The 16,861-nt window shown below is 33.3% G+C and overlaps 2 protein-coding genes and 1 pseudogene across 2 annotated transcripts; 2 read left to right on the top strand and 1 right to left on the bottom strand.

Moving 5' to 3' along the window:
* The first annotated feature begins 1,791 nt into the window (after positions 1-1,791).
* LOC145584879 (cyclic nucleotide-gated ion channel 2-like) lies at positions 1,792-6,816 on the top strand. The gene is made up of 8 exons (XM_081641662.1): positions 1,792-1,981; positions 2,107-2,827; positions 4,722-4,937; positions 5,041-5,354; positions 5,475-5,586; positions 5,672-5,908; positions 6,011-6,097; positions 6,177-6,816. Exons 1-8 carry the CDS (start codon positions 1,962-1,964, stop codon positions 6,663-6,665), a joined length of 2,196 nt encoding a protein of 731 aa, XP_081497788.1. The 5' UTR covers positions 1,792-1,961; the 3' UTR covers positions 6,666-6,816.
* Positions 6,817-8,175: 1,359 nt separating this feature from the next.
* LOC145583878 (chalcone synthase pseudogene) lies at positions 8,176-10,623 on the bottom strand (annotated as a pseudogene).
* Positions 10,624-12,458: 1,835 nt separating this feature from the next.
* Positions 12,459-13,800, top strand: LOC145583877 (protein FAR1-RELATED SEQUENCE 5-like). The gene is made up of 2 exons (XM_081640835.1): positions 12,459-12,498; positions 13,181-13,800. Exons 1-2 carry the CDS (start codon positions 12,459-12,461, stop codon positions 13,798-13,800), a joined length of 660 nt encoding a protein of 219 aa, XP_081496961.1.
* The last annotated feature ends 3,061 nt before the right edge of the window (positions 13,801-16,861 follow it).

The raw sequence follows: 16,861 nt of genomic DNA, 5'->3' as shown, positions 1-16,861 counted from the left end.
TACATCTTTTTTGTTATCTTCTTAAAAAAGTTTGTTAGTATTATTGAATATTGCTTTAAATTGGTAATTATCTCTTAAATTATTAAAAAATATAAATAACTTTTTATAATTAAAATAAATAAATAAAAGGTTTGTTACTACGAAATTTTGATAAGTACACGTGTCGCATTAACAACAACAAAAATTTCCACCAACTCCCCCTAAACGATAACATGATGATAAAAAGTTACAATAATTTATTAAAAAAAAATATTAAAAAGAGTTTTAAGGTAGACATTAAATGAATTCAATTTTTTTTTTTTAAAAAAAATTGTTATGTAACTCATTCCATTTAGGGCCTGTTCACTTCAACTTAATTTCATTTCAATTCAGTTCAATTCAATCCACCTCAAATTAGTTCAGTTCAATTCAACTCCTAATTTCCTTCTCTGATAAAATATTCATTTCATCTCTATTCATTTCAATTCAGTTCAGCTCCAATTAGTTCAGTTCAGTTCATCTTAGTTCAGTAAATATGAATAGACCCTTAAACTAACTTTATTTTTATAATTACAAGTCTTATTATTATGTAACCGTGCATGGCACGGGGCAAAAACTAGTTTAAAATAAAAATAAAAATTAAAAACGTTCATAATTTATTGTTCTTTAAGTGGACACTCATTTTGCTGTATTTTTATACACTTTAAAAGACCAAAATTTTCTATTTAATTTTTTTCTATTATTGTAGGTATTTTTTTTTTTGGGCCCATGAGTGTGTGAGGAATTGTTAAAATGAAATGTCAATGAGAAAAAGTGGAAAAGAGGAGTGAGAAAGTGAATGACAATTTATTTTTTTGACCATGAGTGAGATTGATCTTATACAACTTGGCAATTTGAAAATCCAAATTAATTCCACGCATGGACGATTATCCAATTGATACGTGTTAAACACGAGTCTAGGCTGCACCCGCAACCAAGAGAGAGAATTCATTTCACAAGTCCAAATAAGGGTGCAATACCAAAATCATATGGGAATAGGAGTAGCCCCCTAGCCTTATAAAGTGTTTAACTTTCTTTTATTTTTCTCAATGTGAGACACTTACATGTGTTATTTGGAAAATTTATACAACAATATGTTATAAAAAATCATGAAGGTGGAGGTTTGTGCAGGATCATTCTTCTTATTAAAAATAAAAAAGTGGTTTAATATTGCTTAACCTAATACAAAAACGAGTTTAACGTTTAATACCTCTATAGTTAGTACAAATCTAAAACGATGTCATATATCACAATATCTTTTTGTTTTCTTTCATGTGCTGAGTTAGAAAATAATATGGCTGCTGCTGCTCTACTTTTAACTACTCGTATTTTAATAATGCTATTTTGTAGAGGTAAGAAAAATGCTCTATCGAATTAGATGCTCATATATTTAACTCATCCCGATTAACAAAAAATGTCCCTTAAGCGGGGGTGTTAAGGGTAGGAAAACTAAAAGCTTTATAAAATGGGATTTACTACTATAACCTCACACAAAAATCGAAATTTTCAACTAGGCCAAGCACGGCTTGGTTAATTTTTACTATTTCAGTCTTGTTAGTATTTTGTTTATATAACTGAGGTGGCGGGACCATGGTACATCGAAGAAACGTGGTTTTGCGTTGTTGCAATTGGGGTTTGGGGACCATATGCATGATATGATACATATAACTACATAAAGAGACTAATAGTAGGCGTAATAATTCTGTCAATAATCGTACATTTTTCGTCAAATTCTATAAGATTAACATAATTACACAACAATATTGGTCCCACTTTACGTTCCGTAAATCAGTTCCCTCTTTCGTCTATACTAACCTTACTTGCTTCCACCTTCACTACTCGACACCAACACTCTTATCACTCCCTCCTTCCTCATTACACAACATCCAAACTCACACTACTATCTCTCTCTATTCATCTTTCATTGTTCCTCATTTCCAACCATGCCCTCCTCCCTCCTCGAGTACGTATATCTGGCTCGATTTTTTTTTTTTATTATTTTTTTTTTATTATTATATAATATATTATATATAGACGGGATTTGGTCTCAAGTCTTCTTATTGATTATTTTGTTTTATGATACTGTAGGTTTTGGCGGATGCTGGTGAAGAAACAAGGGCTGCCGCCTGCCCAGGAGGGTGCGGCGGCTGGAGAGGGAAGTAATAATGGTAATAGTAATAGTAATAGTAATAGTAGTAGTAATGAGGATGATAGTAATACTAGTGGAAGTTGGAGCAGTAATCCCGCAATTGAGTGTTATGCATGCACTCAAGTCGGGGTTCCTGTATTCCACTCCACTAGTTGTGATCGAGCTGGTCAACCTGAATGGGAGGCCTCTGCGGGGTCCTCCCTTTATCCAATTCGAACCCGAACTGAATTACGTTCTCGGTCCAAACAGGCCAAGGGAAAGCGTGGCTCCATCCAGAGATGGCCAACTGGCTTGTTTGGACCGATACTAGACCCAAGGAGCGAAAGAGTACGAAGGTGGAACCGTGTCATCTTACTCGCACGGGCTGTGGCCTTAGCCATTGATCCTGTTTTCTTCTATGCTCTATCCATTGGGCGAGATGGATCATGTCTTTACATGGATGGGGTTCTAGCAGCGGTGGTTACCGTCATTCGCACGTGTGTGGATGCTGTTCACCTGTGGCACGTGTGGCTCCAATTCCGGCTTGCGTACGTGTCAAGGGAATCACTTGTTGTTGGGTGTGGGAAACTCGTGTGGGATGCACGTGCCATTGCTTCACATTATGGACATTCATTGAAAGGCTTCTGGTTTGATCTCTATGTCATACTTCCAATTCCACAGGTATGATTTTGTGTCTCGAATTTTTTAATTAAATGTTTATTTATTTATATTTATATATAAAAAGCTAAGAAATAAATAAAAGAAATACAAGATACAATAATCATAATTTGACTTCGAACTATATGAAGTATTAGGTTTTCTACCAACGTATTTTATGTGCGGCTGACCACTCTATATAGTTGATGGTAAAAGAACAAAATAATCTAACACTGACAAGTAACCCATGTAATATATATCCTTATAACACTGCCAATTACCCCTATAACACTGATCGAGTAGTCCTGATAACATTAACGAAACAATCCCCATAATAGCTAACTGTAGTCCCATATAAGAATTTGTATATATTCTGCATTATTACTTCGAAGAAACCATTTTCAATAATTGAATTTCTATGTGAATTATTGAAAATATACCTATCTCGACTTGAAACTTTAAAATTTGGTGGGGTCTAAAGTATATTTTCCTTGATTATTGTAAGTATGTCTTATTGTCTTATCTCATCCTATTATTCATTAACATAGATTTGGTTAGTTACTCGTAACTTTTATATGTAATAAAATAATTAATAAATTTTATTAGGTATTAATCTCATATTACCATATCACATTGTCACCTTCATTTTCCACTACATTATTGACACAATTCTAGCGATCTTATTTATTCTTTTACATCCATCTATTTCTTCAAATAATTTTTCTTACTTAATCCAACTTCATCTTGTAATACAGATATCCTTTTACCGTATTTTCATGAAAACAAGAGTATATAGTAATCGAGTTGAACTTTCAGGAGCTGAGGAGTATAGATGTATCGAAGCTACATAACTATGTGAAATATCTCATTCAGAACCTTCGAAAACACGTACTTCAACAAATATATAGAATAAGAAAAATCCATAGATCGAGTATCATATTTGTTACTATCACATTACCCTATGAAATGTAACGCAAAAGAAAATCATATTATATGAAATCTAATGCCAAAGGAAAATCACATGAAATCTAATGCAAAACAAAATCATACGGGTAAGAGATTTATGTGCACAATCAATGAAGCAATTATTGATGTATATGAAGAGTAACGGACTGAAATAGTGAAAGGGGTGTAGTGTAAGGTTCTTTTGTTTCCTACCTAATATAATGGGCTGACAGTGACTTCAGATGACATATATATGGCCCATTTGAACGGGTATCTTTGTTTAAAACAACCTTGAAAATCAGTTTTCAGCTTGTCTTACTGTTAAATTTACCATTGTATTACTTTGGTTAGACAAATTTCAGCAATTCAGATTACCATGTGAAACTTGGGAAATTGGTTCTACAGTTTCAGTAACCATGTGAAACTTAAGGAAATTGGTTTTACTAGTAAAGATTAACAGCGTGTGTACATTAGGTTGCAGGTTCAAATCCCTCACCTTTTATATGTAATTGATTGATACTGTATTGTCCTTGTGACTCATTTTCTAAAAATACAAGATCTTATCTGATATGATTAAATCTAAAATAAACTATTTTCAACTTTAAAAAATTGAACTGAACATAGCATAAGGAATACCCTATAGAATTCTTACATAATGAGTAGGGCTAAATTAGCCTCAAAGGTCGCAGGTTTAAATCTTTCACATTTTAATTGTAATTGATTGATACTGTATTGCCCTTGTGACTCATCATTCCCTAAAAACACAAGATCTTATCTGATCTGATTATTTCTAAAATAAACTAATATCAACTTTAAAAAATTGAACTGAACATAGCATAAGGAATACTTTATAGAACTCTTACATAAATGTCATGTTATATAATGAGTAGGGCTAAATTAGCCTCATAGGAGCTAATTAAGGACTTACTAATCAGCTTATAAAGATTATTTTTTTGTTTATGGTCACTTGCAGATTGTATTCTGGTCTATTGTGCCAATGTTACTAAGACAAGATCGAATACAGATTTTGATGACGATATTGCTGCTTATTTTTCTATTCCAATTTCTACCCAAAGTTCACCATAGCATTTACTTAATGCGGAAAATGCAAAAGGTCACTGGATATATCTTTGGAACCATTTGGTGGGGATTTGGACTTAATCTCATTGCCTATTTCATTGCTTCTCATGTAAGTCGTCTTCTAAATAGACTAATTTCTACATAAACTTAAGAATTACTGATTAATCAATTTGTCTCGACTAGACTGGTTAATCAATTTGTGTGGTGTGAAGGTTGTAGGAGGATGTTGGTATGTTCTTGCAATACAACGCGTTGCATCTTGTCTGTCACAGCAATGTAACAGACATGGGAACTGTAACATGTCTTTGTCGTGCTCAAAGGGAATTTGTTACCAGTTTTTTCAGCGACCAACTACAATAGAAAGATGCAATGCTAACTCCACTGTGACCAACATGATGTCCTTTTGTTTGGATGATAACGGACCTTTCAGCTATGGAATTTACAGCTCCGCTATTCCTGTCATATCTAGTAATGCCGTCATTATTAAGATCCTTTATCCCATATCATGGGGTTTATTCCAGTTGAGGTATGCAATAGCTCAAAAATTCGTTAACTCAATAGTAATCATGTCACAAATTAACTACTATTTGATATAGTAAATGATATTCAGAGTGTTGAAGATTTGTATTGTATTGTATTGTTTCAGTACTTTTGGCAACAATTTAACTCCAACAAGCCAATCGGCCGAAGTATTATTCTGTATGTGTCTTGTGCTTGGCGGCTTAATGCTTTTCACCTTATTGATTGGAAACATTCAGGTAAACTTATAGCTAATGTTTCTCCAATCAAGTTGCGAAACTCTGTTTTTTTTTCCTACTTACCAAGTATGTGACATTCCAAAAGGTATTCCTGCATACTGTTATGGCAAAGAAGAGAAAAATGCAATTAAGGTGTCGAGATATGGAATGGTGGATGAGGCGAAGACAGCTATCATCTCGTTTAAGGCGTAGAGTCAGTCATTTTGAACGCCAGAGTTGGCTGACTACTGGAGGAGTTGATGAAATGGAGTTGATCAAAGACTTGCCTGAGGGGCTTCGGCGTGACATCAAGCGTTATCTTTGCCTTGATCTTATAAAAAAGGTGATATACTCATTTAAAATCTAACTTATTGCAAAGTTTATATAATCATGTATGTGTTTCAAATGATAATTTATCTTCTTTGGTTATAACATGATCTTGCAGGTTCCACTATTTCATTGCTTGGATGATCTTATCCTTGACAATATATGTGACAGAGTCAAACCATTAATATATTGTCAAGATGAAAAGGTAAGTATTTCCTCCGTTCTTTTAATATTGCAACGTTTGCACTTCTGATGACACTGTAAACACACCCTTTTTTAACTAGATCATGAGGGAAGGAGATCCAGTTCAGAGGATGGTGTTCATCGTTCGTGGAAAAATAAAAAGCAACCAAAACCTAAGCAAAGGCCTAGTAGCAACAGACACGCTGCAACCAGGAGCGTTCCTTGGTGATGAGCTCTTATCTTGGAGCCTTCGAAGACCATTTTTACATCGACTACCAGCTTCCTCAGCAACATTTATTTGTCTTGAATCGACTGAAGCTTTTGGACTTGATGCATATGACCTACGTTACATCACCGAGCACTTCCGTTATAAGTTTGCCAACGATAGCCTAAGACGGACCTTAAGGTACCATTCTTCTAACTGGAGAACTTGGGCAGCAGTAAACATACAGTTTGCTTGGCGGCGTTATATGAAGAGAACAAGAGGTTCAGGGACTCATGTAGTCTCTCATAGTGGAGATACTGAGAAAAGACTCCTTCAGTTTGCTGCTATGTTTATGTCGATTAGACCACATGATCATCTCGACTAGAACCCATTTTGGCTTATCATTGTTTCGTCTTTAAAGAGAAACTAATAAAGCTTAATTAAGCTACCTCTATATAGACTTATTATTTTTTAAAAATTATTTTTGCATTTTGTTGTTTTTTCACGGCTATTGATACGGGTATAGGCTTTGAAAAACTAAGATCAACCATTGTTTTTAATAAGATATAATAAGTGTTTAATTTCTCGCAACATTAATCACCAAAGTTCATATATAGCTTAATTGTAAAATTATATACTCAGTTTCATGAATTACTAGTGGAGAACTGGAGACACCCAACGTTTGTCAGACAACTAACCCTATACTAGTAGAAAATGTTATTTCATTTTTGTTACAAGGGTTGAAACAAATCACATATTACTATCAACTTATCAAGGCAAATTAAATGTATTGCAGCTTCTCCCACAATTTGGTGTGCACGTTGAACACGCTGTGTATCAGCTTTGTACATATTGCACTGTTGAAAAGTCGAACCAAGATTTGAATCTGCTGAATCAACCACAAGTAATTAATATCTCCTTGACCATCACCTTGAAGAAGAGTATCTAGATTATACAAGTCACTAAGTCAGTAAACACAATAATGGGTTAAGTGTTAGAATTCAAAGCCCATTGTAGACCATACAAACATACATGCAAGCACTTCCAAATGCAAAGTCGAAGTATAGCACCCGAAATTACTACCTCCAATAATTCTGTTGTCTACAGGATAGGCATTATAAAGGCACCAACCCATCCATGCTCTTAGCTTAGTGTATCTTTGAACCATGAACCATCAATTTGTATTTGATTCAAATCATTCCTAATTGTTAGGGGTGTCAAAAACTAATGACTCCTGTACATATACAACTCATGCATACATAAAATACTAACCTTATGAAATTAAATTGTGTAAACACCTATTTTCATATATATATATATATATATATAGCTACGCTCGTGTATTCCTTAGCCATCATCAGCTTATCAACCATAGCTCATTATTGTTCATATATTCCTTAAATTGCTTATTATATATAGCTCATCATCATGTTCCTTTTATATTTTCATTGCTAGAATTCCTTGCCTCTTATCTTAAGCATAATTTGTTCTTTCTATGAATAAATTAACAAATATACATCATAACATCATCATCTTTAATTTATTAATTGTCAAAACATGAATAATTTATTTTTCCTAGATTGCCTACTCTTACACCAAGACAAGTTTTAAAAAGACAAAATAAAAGGCTTGTTTTTATTATTTATTATAGCGTACAATTCCTTAATACCAATACACAACTTAACTTGATTCTATCTTAAAATATATGGAAATTGTATCACAATAATATATTTTCGAATATTTAGAATCTGGAAACATTTTAAAATTATGGTAGCTATTTTTTATTTTGGTATTCAAAGAGCCACAAGGGTAGGTGATTAGAATCAATCTCAGGATCTTTTGAAATCGGGAGATCAGGGCAGCTTTAATCAATCTAACCCTTAGTCTCATCGTAGCTAATAAGTAATCGGAATACTACGAAGAACGATAGTTTCAACAGTAATGCCAGGACCAAATGCAACAAGAACACCCCATTCAGATCCTTCCCCAGTAGTTGCTTTACCCTCTTTCAATGACCTCTTTCTCATCTCATCCATTATGAATATAACACTTGCACCCCACATATTCCCAAACTCGCTTAGTATGTGCCTACTAGTATTCAGTTTGCTCGTCTCGAGTTTGAGTTCGGCTTCTACCTGGTCCAAGATAGCTGGTCCTCCAGGGTGAGCGACCCAAAAAATGGAATTCCAATCACTGATCCCCAAATGCTCAAAACATTCGATTAATGAAATTTCGATGTTATTAGCTATTATTTTAGGGACATCCGGACTTAGTTGAACGATCATCCCCACCTCGCTAAGGCGTGCTTGAATAGCATCTTCAGAATCTGGCAATGTAGTCTGCCCTGTCGAAACAAGCTGAAAGATAGGCCGCTCGGTAGGCTCATCAGGGTCAGCACCCACAATCATTGCCCCGGCGCCATCTCCAAAAATGGCAAGTGGTACTAAGTGGGCTTCACTCGGGGCATGAAAACAAATGGTAGTACTCTCTGAGCAAACTACCAATACACGTGCACCAGGGTTGTTCTCAGCAATGTCCTTAGCTATACGAAGGACCGTACCACCTCCATGACAACCGCCTTGGCGTAGTATAAATCGCTTTACCGAAGGGTGGAGGTCGAGAAGCTTGACAAGCCGGAGATCGGCCCCGGGTAGATCAACATCCGAGTTAGTACCAAAGATAAGATGGGTGATCATGGCCTTGGGTTGCCCCCATTCTTTTAAGGCCTTCTCAGCTGCCTCTTTACCAAGTTTAGGAACTTCTTTAGCTAATATAGCTTGACGAGTTTTAAGGGAAGAAGCATTATTGTCACCTAAATGTGGATTTTCTTTCAACATCTCTTCAGTTATGGACAAGTGACGTTTCCTGATCATTGATTTTTCACCTGCATATATATGTGCAATTTAGGATCAGTGCAATATAAGATCAGGGCAATGTACGACCTTAAAAAGTTTACGAACTTATAATAAGGCGGCGTACAATAAATATCGTGCATTAAAGGTAAAAATGTCCTTAAATAACACTCGTAATAAAAAATTTACCTCTGTGATAGTAGTAGTATTTTTTGTTTATTGGAAAGTTGAAGGTGAGTTTTAAACTAATTAATCTTACAATATAGTATAACTAAGGCCTCGTTCACTTCAACTTATTTTTGCTGAATTGAAATTATTTTTACTGACTTGAAATTATTTTTGTTGAACTTAAATTATTTTTATTGAATGAACTAAAATTAATTTTACTGAAATGAAATTAATTTTGCTGAACTAAAATTATTTTTACTGATTTTCTATTATATTTCTTTTTTTATAAATACTGAATTTTACTGAATTGAACTTATTTTTACTGAACTGAAATTAATTTTACTAAACTGAACTGAAATTAATTTTACTAAACTGAACTTATTTTTACTGAAGTGAAATTAATTTTACTAAACTAAACTTATTTTTACTTAATACGGAGTATTATTTTTTTTTTAAGTGAAGTGAACATGACCTAATTATAATCAAGATTCACATGACTAAAATATTTTTAAAGTATAATAAATAACTTGACAATCCATTACTTGACACAATCAATGCAATTTGTAAAAAAAGTAAATGTTACGTTTGTTAAATAACAGAAGAAATCATACTACCTCCGTTTCTGAAAGTTCGACTCACTTAGGCCCTATTCACTTCACCTTAAAATAATAATATTTAGTAAAAATAATTTCAGTTTTGTATAAATAAGTTCAATTCAGCAAAATTAATTTCAGTTCAGTAAAAATCAGTAACTTTAAAGAAGAAATATAATAGAGAATCAGTAAAATTAATTTCAGTTCAGCAAAATAATTTCAATTCAGTAAAAATAATTTAAGTTCAGCAAAAATAATTTTAGTTCAGTAAAAATAATTTCAATTCCGCAGAAATAAAATAAAGTATACGGGGCCTTACTGTTCATCTGGTCAAAATAATAATAATAATAATAATAATAATAATAATAATAATAATAATAATAATAATAATAATAATAATAATAATAATAATAATAATAATAATAATAATAATAATGGGGGCCCAGATTGTATCTCGGTTTCACACTAATTTATTGTAGGTTGTATGACTTTTGTTTTTGAGATATAATAATAATAATAATAATAATAATAAAAGCATACATATGCGCTTGAACTTGGCCTTAAGATCTGTCAAATGCTCGCTCTTTGTAGAACGGAAGTAGTAATCTGGATAATTAGATTGATACATTACATTTAGAGGGTTAGCGGTGCCAATGGCAAGGATCGTGGCAGGATGGCCACCCAGGGCATTAGCTCTTTTGAAGGCTTGAGTTTCATGGAAGGATGCCATTTTTTAGCTGAAATAGGGTTGATTGTGAAAGGGCTTTGTCAAGGAATGTATCTGTGTTTTACCTTAGCTTTATTTGTATGTATTCCTTGACTGAAGGGTACGTATATAGAAACCTAAGCTAATTGTTGCATTGAATTTTTTTTATAGTATATAATACTAGGCAAGATTCATGTTAAATGTATTTATAAAGGTTTTGTTTCTATTCACGTGATTAATGTGATTTTGTGTCCGTCAAATAAATTTTTTTTGTGATTTTGTGTCGGACAAAAAAAAAAAAAGGAACGATTTGTTTTGTAGATCCCTACAGTAAATGAAATAACACACCAATAATACACCGTGCGACGTGATATTTACTTACCATTTTTGGCTGTTTTGTGGCTATCTTGAACAAAATCTTAAGTTCTACTTATGTTGGAGTGAAATATAGTACAATACTCCCTCCATTTTTAAATACTTGCTCAATTTCTTCAAGCGCGGAGTGTTAGGAGAAATTGGAAAAAGTAATAAAATATGGAGGTAGTGAGGTTGGTGGAATAATAAAAAATTATAAAAAACCAAAAGTAGTGGAGAGAAATGAAGGAGAGAGAATATGAAATTAATATTATTGGGTCCAATTGGTGAGAGAAATTAATTAAATATTGTAAAAGTTTTCCAAATAGGGAAATGGAGCAAGTATTTAAAAACGATCGGAAAAGAAAAATGGAGCAAGTATTTAAAAACAAAGGGAGTAGTATCTTTCATATAAAACATTTTTTTAAAAAGACAGGTGTATGTTAATTTATTGTAATATGGGTTAAAGTTATTTTAAAGAGAAGGTATTAAACAATTCGTGTGTTAAGTATATATAAAATGCAGTATTTGATCAGGATATGGAGGATATGTGTTATTTAATATAGAATATTTATAGTTTTTTTGTAGGATATGTATTTTTTGTTGGATATGTATTTTTTGTTATAGGATATGTAGTATTTGATAGAAGATATATACAATTTATCTTTGTAGAGAATACTACAGTTTGTTAGAGGATATCATCATATAGCCAATAGAGGATATCGTCCACCCTATAGATGATATCATAGACACAATTATAAATGAGATCATATAGCAAATAGAGGAAATCGTCTAGCCTATATATGATATCTTAGGCACAATTATAAATGATACTCCCTCCGTCCCTTAATACAAAGCCTCATTTCCTTTTTAGGTTAACCAAAATACAATGTGTAGACACCTAAAAATGTCTCCCCAATACCAAACCTGATGATGAACAACCTTTCACCGTCATTATTGGTCGGGTTGACTATCTAATCTTTGGAGTGCTTAATCCATATTTCCATTCAATATATTCATAAACCAACTCAATTCTTAGCACATTTCCCCACACTATAACTTATTTTTCACTTTTCGTATCCATATCACAAAACAGAGCTGAACTGATTTTGTGGCCATATAATTTTGATCCAATTATTATTTGGTTGAATAGGCCTTTCAATAAGCTTTCCAACGATATATCATAAGCGCAATTTCTTGGCTGCATTCTAATGCATCCAAGCTTGCTGCAACAAGCCAAAACGCAGCCAAGAACTCATGAAATGCATCTCGCTTTTTCCCCTTCAACTTTCTATTTTTGCTTCATCTTTCCTGCTAGAACTTTCCTTAATTAATTTTCTCTTTCTTTATTTGGTTTATGTGATTCGATTCTTTCTTCATTCAAATTACACATTTGATTGCAATTTGCTCTCTCCTCTTTTATTTACTCCATTCGATATTTTCATTCTCCTGTTCTTCGATTCTAATCAAGATTTTCTCTCCCCTCCTCTGTTCTTTACTTAACAATGGAGGTGATCGTTATTTCTGACGAAATCATCAATGTAGGTTAGTTTTTGTTGTTTATTATTAATTAGGTTATATTTTCGTTGAATTTGTAATTGTTTCTGATTTTATAATTTTATGAATATGATGAATTTCAATTTATTATTGATTAATTGATTTTGACAACATTAATTTTGACGACATTGATTTTGATGAATTGAATGAATTCGATGAATTTTGATGAATTGAATGAATTTTTTGGTTTTATAATTTGATGAATGTTGTTCTGCATTTTTATGATTCATTTTGTGATTTTATAATTAGTGAATTTTGTGATCTATTTCATGAATTTATTGAAGTTTTATTTACATTTTGCTGAATTTGATGAATTGAACTATTTCAATTTACAATTGCTATTGATTTCTTGCATAAGTTATGAAATCTTGAATTGCTTTTTTTGTTTTGATTTTTTTCTTCTTTTAATTGAATTTGTTTTGAGTTCGTTAAATGAACATTTAACATTGTATACGTTTATCATTTACATTTTGAACATATATATATATATATATGAACATTCCGTTTTTATACTATGAACATTCATTCTCCAGAAGTGAGCAATGTACAATCACCAGACAATGAAAACTGTTATTTAACTATGTATAGTCATTGTGAACATTATTTTTTGTCCATTTTATGAACATTTGTTGTACAGATTATGAACACTTTTTTATTTTTATTATTTCAGAGAATGCAATTGCAGTTGTGTTTAAGGAAGCCGAAGTATCTGAATTAATGTTGAAAGAAGTTGGAAGTGAGCAGCAAGCATTTGATTTATATAATGATTATGGCTTTAAGATGGGTTTTAGTATAAGGAGGGGCAATGTCCGAACAGTTTATGACACTAACATATGGCGAAGTAGGAAACATGTATGTTCAAATGCTGGTTTGAAGGATGATTCTAAGAAGGATGTTAGGAGGTATGAGAGGTTGGATTTTCGAACAAATTGTGGTGCTCTAGTTGAGTTCATTATTGATAATCGTGGTGTATGGACTGTAGTGCAGCATCTTATGGAGCAAAATCACCCTATGATACCAATTGATAAGAGACATTTGCTTAGGTCTCAAAGAAAAGTGAATAAAGAACATTTGAAGGTGATTAGTGTTATGAAGGCTAGTGGTGTTCGGGTTAGTGATTCTCTTCGTCTTATGAGTAAAGAAGTTGGTGGTTCACCAAACCTTGGGTGTACTAACAAGGATGTATACAATGCTTTGGAGGTTAAAAAATCAAATAGACTTGATGGTTTGGATTGTAATCAATTGATCAAGAATTTTGCTCAAAGGCAAGCCAAGGAAACATATTTTTAATATGAATTTGAGGTAGATGAAGCTAACTCCCTTACTTGTGTCTTTTGGAGAGATGGAAGTATGAAAAGAGATTATGAATTTTTTGGGGATTTGATGGTTTTTGATACTACTTATAGAACGAACAAGTACGGCATGATATGTGCCCCATTTGGTGGGATGAACCACCATTATTGTAACAATGTTATGTTTGGCATGGGATTTGTTCTTGATGAAAACACATGTAGTTTCATTTGGTTGTTTGAATCATTCATGATATCAATGGGAAGTGGGCGTGTAGGGAATATTTCAAGAATCCCACACTTTAGCCCTAATGTGATCATACACTTAAACATGGTGGCGTCCAAAAGAAAGGAAGCTAGAGTAAAAGAGTCACCAACAAGTTTTAGGAACTTGTAAACCGTTCACAGGGTGAAGGTTACATCCCTTCACGATCCATGAGATCGCTAACTCCATAGTGGTCTGGAACCATGACTGGATATTCGGGGATGAAGGTACAAATCCAACCTAAAAGAGATTGAACCAGCCCTAAAAATACGCCTCTACTTTATTTTTCTCATATTCATGTGCGCTTTCTGACTAACATACAATCAATAGATTAACCCTAAACCTGTTTAATCTATGTTGGTTGAATATTAATGCACAAACAAAACTATTATTGGCGATCACTTGAATTATAATCATATTAACCTAAACAAGATTATTAATTATCTTATTAAGCGTGATTCCAAGTACAAATTCCCTTTAAACATGCATAAAAAACGTGATCAAGTAATAAAAATAATATATCAAGCAACAATATATATTAACAATCACCATCATAATAATCTCAATAAAGCATAATATATTAGCAAGATCTTAGGCATGATACTAACAAGATTAATAACAAATCCTAGCATATCACTAAACAATAAAGATCAAAGTTTTATCCCTAACATGATACTAACATGATAGAAGAAAATAAGAAGCAACCTAAACATGATACTAAAAATCAATAAATAACATCCTAACATGATACTAGGAATTAAAATAATATAAACATGCTTTTTAAAGACATATAGTAATAAAACAACTTACTTGGTTGCCTCGTATCTCTTTCTAATAACAAAATACACGCGTTAGTAACTTCAATACAAATATTAAATCAAACAATTAAATTAAATAATTGAAATAGGGATTTGGGACCAAACCCTCAAAAATTATCGACCTTTCACGTCTAGAGCGAAGGCAACTTCGAACTTGGCTAGGTGTGTCTAAGACTCGTGAATGCGGAATGATGTATTTTGAAAAGGGCTAGGCTTAGAAAAAAGAATAGAGAGAGAATAAGCTTTAGCTTAAAGAGAGAAGAGAGATGATTGGTGATTGTTGATCCATAAAAACGGGGAAATACGACCCCTATTTATAAGAAAATAGTCCGGAATCGATAGAAAAGAATCAAAATTTGAATCGGAATAAAACCGACCTCTGTCGCCAGCGACAAATCCCAGCGCGAAACGACAAGCATCACGCATGGCGACAGGCTCTGTCGTTTGGCGACAATTTTTTCGTTTGGCGCTAATCAAAAGACAAAACTCGCTTTTGTACGGAATCCTCTTCTTAATATAATTAAATTAATTTAATTCAGATTTTTATCATAATAAAACACTTGTTTTATTCTAAACCAAAATCATTATTTATCTAAAAAGAATAATTATCAATCCTAATGCTATTAGAACTCAAAATAACCTTCTACACTATTCTAGAAGATTAGAATCAATCCTGATAATTTTAAGAATAATAATTAATGGGCCCTCCACTAGATCATTGGGCCATAAAACCATTTCAGACCCAATTCACTATTTTGACCATAACTTCCTCATTATTCATCAGAATTGAGCCTATAATATATCATTGGAAAGCTCTTTACGAGCTTGATCCAACTACACTATTATTGGGCCCTTGTCATGGACCAATCTAAATTAGACTAGCTATTTTCATAAAATAGGGAAGATTTTCAAAAATAGAAAGAAAGATTTTATTAAAACGACCGCATCACATGACTTTTCACACTTTCACCTCGTTCGATAATCAAGTGATATGAAAATTATTCATCATTGGGTTTGGTTTTAAGGGAGAAAAAATTAGGTGTCTACAGAAGCCCCCACTTTGACTGAGTTTGGAGAAACTCATGTTTCGAAAACAAAAGTCAAAGTAGCGATAGGGACGGAGAAGGATTCAGAACGTTCTGCGATCCTAAATCATTCTTGTAACGCCGATACCTGCAAACTAGCGTTAGTTAAACAGATAAAAAAAGTTAAGAAACGCATATCTTATACCGTTGAGCACACGTCTCTAGAGTAACCGATTTTTTTCTGCGTTTTGTTGTGACAAGCTCCACGTGCCTCGTGAACACCATCGTCCAAGATCGCTGCTTGTAGTTATCCTCGATTGTTAGTGACAATCCTCCACAGTACCTCAGGAACATCGTCGAAGGTTACTGTTTGTAGCCATCTTCAGCTTTGTTATGACAAATTTTCCACATCCTCGGGAACATCGTCTATCATTGTTGCTACATCATGAGCTATTTTCTTGAATCAAGGTGACAACCTTCACAATCATAGCGAATGTCGTCGAAGATCGCCCATCTCGTGCCATCTTCTCAATTCTTGGTGACAACCTCTACAATCTTAGCGAAAGCCATCGAAGATCGCCCATCTCGTGCCATCTTCTCAAATCAAATGATAACCTCCACAATCTTAGCGAAAGTTATCGAGGACTACTTCATCTTGAACCGTCCTTCTCAAATCTAAGCGAGAGACCCTTTAATCTTAGAGCCTCTTGTTGAAGGCTTCTTCATCTTGAGTCTTCAAATCTTCTCGTCCTTACTCTAAGGAGTAATTGACCTTTCTATCTTTGGGAAGAACCTTATCTTAAGATTCTTCGATCTTCATGTCCATTTCTGTAGAGATCTTCCATCCTAGGAATTCTTTTATGATCAATCACTACTTGATCGATCTTCAAATTTGCTTCTTTTGATTGTCATCAGGCCGATCATCAATCAAGTTGTAATCGGGTTGACTATTAA

This window comes from Chenopodium album, chromosome 16 (assembly GCF_948465745.1).
Source record: "Chenopodium album chromosome 16, dcCheAlbu1.1, whole genome shotgun sequence".
In the NCBI taxonomy this organism is placed as follows: Eukaryota; Viridiplantae; Streptophyta; class Magnoliopsida; order Caryophyllales; family Amaranthaceae; genus Chenopodium; species Chenopodium album.
This window is presented reverse-complemented; position numbering and strand designations above follow the sequence as displayed.

Excerpts from the sequence above, each read along its gene's own strand:
- LOC145584879 (XM_081641662.1), top strand. The coding sequence starts at position 1,962 with ATGCCCTCCTCCCTCCTCGA. Across the intron at positions 5,355-5,474 it reads TGGGGTTTATTCCAGTTGAG|TACTTTTGGCAACAATTTAA; the intron begins GTATGCAATAGC and ends GTATTGTTTCAG. Across the intron at positions 5,587-5,671 it reads TATTGATTGGAAACATTCAG|GTATTCCTGCATACTGTTAT; the intron begins GTAAACTTATAG and ends ACATTCCAAAAG.
- LOC145583877 (XM_081640835.1), top strand. The coding sequence starts at position 12,459 with ATGGAGGTGATCGTTATTTCTGACGAAATCATCAATGTAG. Across the intron at positions 12,499-13,180 it reads TGACGAAATCATCAATGTAG|AGAATGCAATTGCAGTTGTG; the intron begins GTTAGTTTTTGT and ends TTATTATTTCAG.